A 10,214-nucleotide genomic window follows, 5' to 3' on the forward strand; every position below is an offset into this window, starting at 1 on the left:
TATAGCCATCGAAAATTATGCATCGAATGATGTGGTAAAATCTTGACCATTTATTTATTATCAGTTAATATTAATCAACGGCCAATATTTTTTCACGTCATTTGGTGCACATATTTGGTGTGCAACTTTTGGTAGCTCTATCATTTTCCTTTGAGCTTTTTTCACTAATAGTAAAATATTTTAAGCACTTTTAAAATACAATAAATCAACTAAAAATATTTAGTAATACACTTATAAATAAACTCTTTTGACCCTAAATTAGTGTAACCAAACATGGTATAAATATTTTAATCCGTTAATTTAAAATATATAAATTTGTTTATGTATATTTCATTTTTTTTTAGATCTAAAAAAAAAAAAAAAAAAAATTAATTTATTATTAAGCTTAGCCGCCCTTTTTGGGTCACGACCTCTTAGATTCTCCACCATCCAACAGGTCCCGTGTTCGATTCCCCACGGCCCCCACGATTTCGTCTCTGTTAAATATTATTTATTCGCACTAATAAAATTTCATATTCTGATTCTAATTTACTTCTCTCTCTTTGACTCGCTCTGTTCCGTTTCCCCCTCTCTCTCTCTCTCTCTGTGTCTGTCTCTCTACCTTGAGTCCCAATGGCTTCAGAGGGACACTTATCTGCAATAAAGGTACCGACAAAACCCCCCCACTTTTATTTTAACTGGATTACAGGGTTTTGTATTTTCGTATTTTCGGGTTTTGATTTTTGTTTTGTTTAGGGCGCCAAAGTGCTTATGGTTGGAGCTGGTGGTATCGGCTGCGAGCTGCTTAAGACTCTCGCTCTCTCCGGCTTTCAAGATATTCATATTGTTAGTGCTTTCGCTTTTGTTTTTAATTTTGAAGAAATTTATGTATGGGTTTTGTTTTTGGTTTACTTGTGCTTTACTAGGGTTTCTAGCTGGGTGATTATGTGTAATTTTTATTTTTATTTTGTAATTTAATTTACTGGGGTTTAGTTATTTGGTGCTTAAAGTGTCGAATTTGTTATATTTGGGTACTGGTGTGAACAGGAAAAATGGAAAGATTCCACCTTGAGGAGTTAGTTAGTTTTGTGCTTGAGTTTGCTTAGTGGGTTCAAATGAATTTCTTAGACTCTGGTTGTGGAACAATTTTGAAAGGTGGTGTGGATGTTGATGGTGATTTGGATTCTGATGGTAAAATATCAAATTTGATGTTAGTGGGTATTGGCATTAAAGCATAGCTGTTGTTGGTATCGATAACTGATTATGTTATATTTTCTTTATGGAGTTTGAGTTCACCCTTGATATTAAATTTTACAATTAAGAAATCTGACGTTTTTGTTGGATTCTTTGCATATAAATATGGATAAAGCAGGTAAACCCTGTGTAATGCCTTTTTTTTTTGGGCATTATTTTCCTTAATTATCCAGGGGCATCTAGTTGGTGTTTATCCTATTACCATTTTTTCCTTACCTCTGTCCTTGATAATTGGTAACATGTTTATTATTGTTCGTTTTTGGAACTTAAATTAAAATCATTTATTTGCTACAATTAGTATAGGTGATTTCCATATTTCTTTTGTCGCTTATCTATGAAAGTTTTTGTTCGAGTTTCGGAAATTCCTTCAGTTTTTGCAACATGTGCTGGCATGTGTTATTGGCATATAATAATTTTTTCTGTAATCATCTGTTTGCAGATTGACATGGATACCATCGAAGTCAGTAACCTGAATAGGCAATTTTTATTTCGTCAATCACATGTTGGCCAGTCTAAGGCCAAGGTAGAACCGCAGTGAGAGTCTTTCTTTTAATGCTTGCTGAAGCACTATTTAAGTTGTTCATAACTCTCTCATCAATATTTAAACCAGGTTGCTCGCGATGCTGTCTTAAATTTTAGGCCTGGCATGAGCATTACACCACATCATGCCAATGTTAAGGATCCTGAGTTCAATGTTGATTTCTTCAAGCAATTTAACGTTGTTCTGAATGGACTAGACAATCTAGATGCAAGGCGGCATGTGAACCGCCTCTGCTTGGCAGCTGATGTTCCTTTGGTTGAAAGTGGGACTACAGGCTTCCTGGGACAGGTAATAAAGATGATATTTAGTCTTTGGCAACAATCTATATCCTTAAAGGGGTTTATTAAAAGACTGCATCTAATTATACATTTTCTTTTTTATGCCCACTTCTTGGAACTGTGAGTTTACTGCAATTGATTTTGCTTTCATTTTTGTATAACAGAGGTTTCAACCACCTGATATTTTAACAGCCAAATAAAATTTAGTTAAACAACTTGCAACCAGATTGGGAATTACCTTTTATTTTCTCCTCCTAGTACATCACATGTTTTTTTTAAACTTGCAAAGGTTAAGTAATTTTTTATTGATGAGATCTTTGTGACTTAAAATTGTTATGAAAATTTTGTCTCCTTCAAGAAAGCTGGCATTCAATGTGATGTGTGGGTATGGACTTCTAAGAATTATTTCGACTTAGAGACATTTATTTAGTATTGTTATTCATGCTTGGTAGTTGATACCCGAGCATCTAAAATATTGAGTTTCACCTATTGGTTGAAAAGAAAATCTGCTTTTGTTTATTACTTTCTAATGTTACAAATCCATGTTCCTTCCTCTCTCTGCCTGTTTGACCAGATATTCATGCTTTTAATTTGGTTGTGTTGATTTGTTCGACATTTCTGATGGTCATGATCATGATCCTTGGTTCTTACCAATTTCATGGAACCAGGTCACAGTGCATATAAAAGGAAAAACCGAATGTTATGAATGTCAGCCCAAACCTGCACCGAAAACCTATCCTGTCTGTACAATAACAAGCACTCCATCAAAGGTGCGTGCTTTTCTTTTTGCAAGCATGTGAAGTTTAGTTTTGTGTTGGAAAATGGAATATTTGGTTGACTGTGGCTTGTTATGATTATAATGTTATTACTAGTGGTTAATTGTTATTACTAATTTAATGGGAAAGAAAGTGGGTTTTGTTATGTTAAGATTGCTCTTAAGATAGTATAGATCTTATTCATCAAAATTTGCTCAGGTTCTTCTTGGCTGTTGACAAAATATTTATTTGGTAATGGTGTCTATGTTGAATTTGCAGTTTGTTCACTGTATTGTATGGGCTAAGGACCTGCTTTTTGCTAAGTTGTTTGGAGACAAGAATCAGGAAAATGATTTAAATGTGCGCTCCAGTGATGCTACTAACTCATCAGAACAAGCAAAAGATGTATTTGAACGAAGAAAGGATGAAGATTTTGGCCAATATGGAAGAAGAATATATGACCATGTGTTTGGTTATAACATTGAATTAGCTTTGTCTAATGAAGAGACTTGGAATAAAAGGAAAAGACCAAGGCCTATATATAGTAAGGATTTCCTGTCTGAAGAACTGAATCATCAGAACGGAAATGTGGATAACAGTTGCCTAACTGATGCTTTTTCATCTGTGTCTGCCATGGCGTCTTTGGGTCTGAAGAATCCACAGGATAAATGGTCCCTTCTGGAAAGTACAAGAGTTTTTCTTGAGGCTTTGAAACAATTTTTTCTGAAGAGAGAAAAGGTTTGTCTTGATCTCATGCTTTTAAACCAATGTTTGGAAAAAACCTTTGAATTTCTTGATTAACTAGTTTTCCTTTTCCCGTTCAAAGCTAAATATTGTATATATAACATATTTTTGTGCAGGAGATTGGAAACCTGAGTTTCGATAAAGATGATCAGTTGGCAGTAGAATTTGTTACAGCTGCTGCAAATATTCGGGCTGCTTCTTTTGGCATTCCTTTGCATAGCCTTTTTGAAGCCAAAGGCATTGCTGGTAATATTGTGCATGCTGTTGCAACAACAAATGCTATTATAGCTGGGTTGATTGTGATTGAAGCAATCAAGGTGCTACAGAAGGATACTGATAACTATCGGTGTGGCTCAATTCCTTTTTATCTGTTTAGGTTTTGTTTTATGTTAATGTGATTCGTAGTCTGCTGAACATCTATCTTTATTCTCTGTACAATGATAAGTTAGTAAAGAAATTTAACTGAGACTATTCTTTTACTTGTTTGAAATACTTGAAAAAGATAACTGCTACCAATGGTCTGTGTCTGTACTCTGTTCTGCAAAATTCATTTGCTTGATGATATTAATATTGCCTTTTGTATCTATATCTAAGATTAGCAACTGCTGAATGTGCTGAAGTCTTATTTGGAACTTATATGCAGGATGACGTATTGTCTTGAACATGTTAGCAGAAAGATGCTCCTTATGCCAGTGGAACCTTATGAACCAAACAAGGCCTGCTATGTTTGCTCTGAGGTATAGTTATTTTCCTTTTAACACTATTGTGGAAATCTCTTTATATGTTTTTCTCAGTCATGATGGTAATCTGCTGCTTAAAACAGACACCACTATTGCTTGAGATTAATACTTATCGCTCAAAGTTGCGGGATTTTGTGGAAAAAATTGTTAAGGCCAAGCTTGGCATGAACTTTCCATTGATTATGCATGGTTCAAACCTTCTTTATGAAGTTGGTGATGATCTTGATGATGATATGGTAGCAAATTATGCTGCCAACCTTGAGAAGGTAAATTTTGTCTTTTTTCTAGGAATGACTTTACTTCTTTAATGTTGCAACCATGCATTTTTCTTTGTATCTCTTCCGCTCTCCTTCATTTTTTAGTTTAAATTAATTTTGTTCTTGCCTCAGGTGCTATCTGAACTTCCTTCTCCAGTTAATAGTGGGACGATGCTCACTGTAGAGGATCTTCAACAGGAGTTGGTTTGCAGTATCAATATCAAACATAGGTTTGTATTTACTTTAATAAGGCAAATTTCAAAGCCAAGCATAATACATTCTATTGACTGCTGCTGAAATTTTGCAGAATGCTGCTTAATTTCCATTCGTTTCAGGGATGGGAGAATGTTCATTCCCTTACAAATCTGTTCGTAAAGTTTTATAAGTGCATGCATGTTTTGTAATATCTCATATCAAGGCCTTTGGTATAGTGGCTGAAAAGTACACTCATGTGAGTGATCTCTAGCTTGTATAATCATTGCTTTGGGGCTCGGTTCCTCTGTTTTGTTTCAAGAGGGATTAGGGTAAATTTACACGTGTCTGTAGTTGATCAGATTATTTTCTTTATTTTTTGATATTCTCATGGCTTAGCTTATGGTTGTGTTGGTTTTCGTGATGGTCAATTAGTGTCTTGAATGATATTAGCCTTAACTTTTTTGTATTATTTGTTTCATTAAGAGAATATCAGTAGGAAGAAAGTAGACTTTTCATTGCTTTAACTCGGATGACTTTTTGAAGGTTCAGTTGAGTGGTAAAATCTGTAGTACTGCCCAATTTACATGGTCCAAAGCTTAATGAATTGTTTGGATCTGCTGATTTGTGATGAATATTTGGATCCCGGTTCTCATGATTTGTCATGAATGTTTTGTCACGTTTGATCAGCTGCTTATATATATATATCACATACTCTGAATTTTATCAGGGATGAATTTGATGAAGAAAAGGAGCCGGATGGAATGGTTCTAACTGGATGGACACAAGCTCCTGCAGTGGTTGGAAACGGTGGGAGCACATCAAATGCACGGCAAGCAGAAGCTGAAAAGGATACTGAGGTGGATGAAATTTCAGAACCTTCTGGGAAGAAACGTAAATTATCGGAAGTGGATATTCCAAATGCTGCTGATGGAACTGGAAATCACAAGGAGGTGAAAGAGCTTGATGATGATGATGACGATGACGATTTGGTGATGCTTGATGATTTAGATTCAGTCACCAAGAAGAAGAAAAGATTGCAATAGTTTTGGTGGTGGGAATCAACCTTTGACTGTGGAAGACTTCTTACTTCCTAATTTTGTACCATTAGTGAGGAATGGAAAATTCTTTTGGTGCATAAAGTGTTAATTATTAGGTAACAAGGAGAGTATCTTGTAAGTGTTAGATAAAGTATTTAATTGTAGCCTCCATTTCTCTGTATAACAACAATATATATGTATTTTTACCCAGCTAGGTTGACAATGGATGAGATGAGACTGTAATGTTGCTAGTGACCGAATGTTGGATATTTATTGACCCTACGATTAAATGAGTGAAAGAATTGAACTTAAATACCATAGTTTCTTGAATTGCGATCTGGGTAATTTTAGTTTGTCTTTTATTTCCATACGTCCTGTTGTTGATGTTAATAAAGCAAACCAAATAAATGCGTACAAAGAGTTGTATACTAACCACCGCTGGGTGGTTCAGTGGTCATCTAAGATTTTGGGTGTATTATTTAAGAAGTCATAAGTTCGGTTCATTTGACTTGTTATTAGAGATGATCATTACGGGAATTTATTCGGTTGTCAATTTCAGGGTCTTGGAGGATTAATTAAGGTGTGCACAAGCTGAGTTAGATATCCTCGATCATCAAGAACAAAAAAGTCGAATTATGTAAGAAGTCATGAGTTCGATCTACTTGACTTGTTAATAGAGATGGTCATTACGGAGATTTATTCGGCTGTCAACTTTAGAGTCTTAGGAGATTAATTAAAGTGTACGCAAACTGGCTCGGATTCATGCTTTTAATTTGGTTGTGTTGATTTGTTCGACATTTCTGATGGTCATGATCATGATCCTTGGTTCTTACCAATTTCATGGAACCAGGTCACAGTGCATATAAAAGGAAAAACCGAATGTTATGAATGTCAGCCCAAACCTGCACCGAAAACCTATCCTGTCTGTACAATAACAAGCACTCCATCAAAGGTGCGTGCTTTTCTTTTTGCAAGCATGTGAAGTTTAGTTTTGTGTTGGAAAATGGAATATTTGGTTGACTGTGGCTTGTTATGATTATAATGTTATTACTAGTGGTTAATTGTTATTACTAATTTAATGGGAAAGAAAGTGGGTTTTGTTATGTTAAGATTGCTCTTAAGATAGTATAGATCTTATTCATCAAAATTTGCTCAGGTTCTTCTTGGCTGTTGACAAAATATTTATTTGGTAATGGTGTCTATGTTGAATTTGCAGTTTGTTCACTGTATTGTATGGGCTAAGGACCTGCTTTTTGCTAAGTTGTTTGGAGACAAGAATCAGGAAAATGATTTAAATGTGCGCTCCAGTGATGCTACTAACTCATCAGAACAAGCAAAAGATGTATTTGAACGAAGAAAGGATGAAGATTTTGGCCAATATGGAAGAAGAATATATGACCATGTGTTTGGTTATAACATTGAATTAGCTTTGTCTAATGAAGAGACTTGGAATAAAAGGAAAAGACCAAGGCCTATATATAGTAAGGATTTCCTGTCTGAAGAACTGAATCATCAGAACGGAAATGTGGATAACAGTTGCCTAACTGATGCTTTTTCATCTGTGTCTGCCATGGCGTCTTTGGGTCTGAAGAATCCACAGGATAAATGGTCCCTTCTGGAAAGTACAAGAGTTTTTCTTGAGGCTTTGAAACAATTTTTTCTGAAGAGAGAAAAGGTTTGTCTTGATCTCATGCTTTTAAACCAATGTTTGGAAAAAACCTTTGAATTTCTTGATTAACTAGTTTTCCTTTTCCCGTTCAAAGCTAAATATTGTATATATAACATATTTTTGTGCAGGAGATTGGAAACCTGAGTTTCGATAAAGATGATCAGTTGGCAGTAGAATTTGTTACAGCTGCTGCAAATATTCGGGCTGCTTCTTTTGGCATTCCTTTGCATAGCCTTTTTGAAGCCAAAGGCATTGCTGGTAATATTGTGCATGCTGTTGCAACAACAAATGCTATTATAGCTGGGTTGATTGTGATTGAAGCAATCAAGGTGCTACAGAAGGATACTGATAACTATCGGTGTGGCTCAATTCCTTTTTATCTGTTTAGGTTTTGTTTTATGTTAATGTGATTCGTAGTCTGCTGAACATCTATCTTTATTCTCTGTACAATGATAAGTTAGTAAAGAAATTTAACTGAGACTATTCTTTTACTTGTTTGAAATACTTGAAAAAGATAACTGCTACCAATGGTCTGTGTCTGTACTCTGTTCTGCAAAATTCATTTGCTTGATGATATTAATATTGCCTTTTGTATCTATATCTAAGATTAGCAACTGCTGAATGTGCTGAAGTCTTATTTGGAACTTATATGCAGGATGACGTATTGTCTTGAACATGTTAGCAGAAAGATGCTCCTTATGCCAGTGGAACCTTATGAACCAAACAAGGCCTGCTATGTTTGCTCTGAGGTATAGTTATTTTCCTTTTAACACTATTGTGGAAATCTCTTTATATGTTTTTCTCAGTCATGATGGTAATCTGCTGCTTAAAACAGACACCACTATTGCTTGAGATTAATACTTATCGCTCAAAGTTGCGGGATTTTGTGGAAAAAATTGTTAAGGCCAAGCTTGGCATGAACTTTCCATTGATTATGCATGGTTCAAACCTTCTTTATGAAGTTGGTGATGATCTTGATGATGATATGGTAGCAAATTATGCTGCCAACCTTGAGAAGGTAAATTTTGTCTTTTTTCTAGGAATGACTTTACTTCTTTAATGTTGCAACCATGCATTTTTCTTTGTATCTCTTCCGCTCTCCTTCATTTTTTAGTTTAAATTAATTTTGTTCTTGCCTCAGGTGCTATCTGAACTTCCTTCTCCAGTTAATAGTGGGACGATGCTCACTGTAGAGGATCTTCAACAGGAGTTGGTTTGCAGTATCAATATCAAACATAGGTTTGTATTTACTTTAATAAGGCAAATTTCAAAGCCAAGCATAATACATTCTATTGACTGCTGCTGAAATTTTGCAGAATGCTGCTTAATTTCCATTCGTTTCAGGGATGGGAGAATGTTCATTCCCTTACAAATCTGTTCGTAAAGTTTTATAAGTGCATGCATGTTTTGTAATATCTCATATCAAGGCCTTTGGTATAGTGGCTGAAAAGTACACTCATGTGAGTGATCTCTAGCTTGTATAATCATTGCTTTGGGGCTCGGTTCCTCTGTTTTGTTTCAAGAGGGATTAGGGTAAATTTACACGTGTCTGTAGTTGATCAGATTATTTTCTTTATTTTTTGATATTCTCATGGCTTAGCTTATGGTTGTGTTGGTTTTCGTGATGGTCAATTAGTGTCTTGAATGATATTAGCCTTAACTTTTTTGTATTATTTGTTTCATTAAGAGAATATCAGTAGGAAGAAAGTAGACTTTTCATTGCTTTAACTCGGATGACTTTTTGAAGGTTCAGTTGAGTGGTAAAATCTGTAGTACTGCCCAATTTACATGGTCCAAAGCTTAATGAATTGTTTGGATCTGCTGATTTGTGATGAATATTTGGATCCCGGTTCTCATGATTTGTCATGAATGTTTTGTCACGTTTGATCAGCTGCTTATATATATATATCACATACTCTGAATTTTATCAGGGATGAATTTGATGAAGAAAAGGAGCCGGATGGAATGGTTCTAACTGGATGGACACAAGCTCCTGCAGTGGTTGGAAACGGTGGGAGCACATCAAATGCACGGCAAGCAGAAGCTGAAAAGGATACTGAGGTGGATGAAATTTCAGAACCTTCTGGGAAGAAACGTAAATTATCGGAAGTGGATATTCCAAATGCTGCTGATGGAACTGGAAATCACAAGGAGGTTAAAGAGCTTGATGATGATGATGACGATGACGATTTGGTGATGCTTGATGATTTAGATTCAGTCACCAAGAAGAAGAAAAGATTGCAATAGTTTTGGTGGTGGGAATCAACCTTTGACTGTGGAAGACTTCTTACTTCCTAATTTTGTACCATTAGTGAGGAATGGAAAATTCTTTTGGTGCATAAAGTGTTAATTATTAGGTAACAAGGAGAGTATCTTGTAAGTGTTAGATAAAGTATTTAATTGTAGCCTCCATTTCTCTGTATAACAACAATATATATGTATTTTTACCCAGCTAGGTTGACAATGGATGAGATGAGACTGTAATGTTGCTAGTGACCGAATGTTGGATATTTATTGACCCTACGATCAAATGAGTGAAAGAATTGAACTTAATTATCATAGTTTCTTGAATTGCGATCTGGGTAATTTTAGTTTGTCTTTTATTTCCATACGTCCTGTTGTTGATGTTAATAAAGCAAACCAAATAAATGCGTACAAAGAGTTGTATACTAACCACCGCTGGGTGGTTCAGTGGTCATCTAAGATTTTGGGTGTATTATTTAAGAAGTCATAAGTTCGGTTCATTTGACTTGTTATTAGAGATG

At 35.2% G+C, this 10,214-nt stretch overlaps 2 protein-coding genes across 2 annotated transcripts; both read left to right on the forward strand.

Moving 5' to 3' along the window:
- Positions 1-597: 597 nt before the first annotated feature.
- Positions 598-6,030, forward strand: LOC116118397 (SUMO-activating enzyme subunit 2-like). Its single transcript, XM_031404382.1, has 11 exons — positions 598-645; positions 736-825; positions 1,673-1,756; positions 1,844-2,062; positions 2,721-2,822; positions 3,087-3,545; positions 3,668-3,897; positions 4,195-4,288; positions 4,375-4,557; positions 4,681-4,778; positions 5,471-6,030. Exons 1-11 carry the CDS (start codon positions 613-615, stop codon positions 5,784-5,786), a joined length of 1,908 nt encoding a protein of 635 aa, XP_031260242.1. The 5' UTR covers positions 598-612; the 3' UTR covers positions 5,787-6,030.
- A 522-nt stretch (positions 6,031-6,552) lies between these two features.
- Positions 6,553-10,002, forward strand: LOC116118388 (SUMO-activating enzyme subunit 2-like; the record flags this gene model as incomplete). Its single annotated transcript, XM_031404369.1, has 7 exons — positions 6,553-6,732; positions 6,997-7,455; positions 7,578-7,807; positions 8,105-8,198; positions 8,285-8,467; positions 8,591-8,688; positions 9,381-10,002. Coding segments are annotated over 7 exons (1,560 nt in total), but the record flags the coding sequence as incomplete, so codon positions are not given.
- Positions 10,003-10,214: the final 212 nt, after the last annotated feature.

The sequence above is a fragment of the Pistacia vera genome, unplaced genomic scaffold (assembly GCF_008641045.1).
Source record: "Pistacia vera cultivar Batoury unplaced genomic scaffold, PisVer_v2 Contig841, whole genome shotgun sequence".
Lineage (NCBI taxonomy): Eukaryota > Viridiplantae > Streptophyta > Magnoliopsida > Sapindales > Anacardiaceae > Pistacia > Pistacia vera.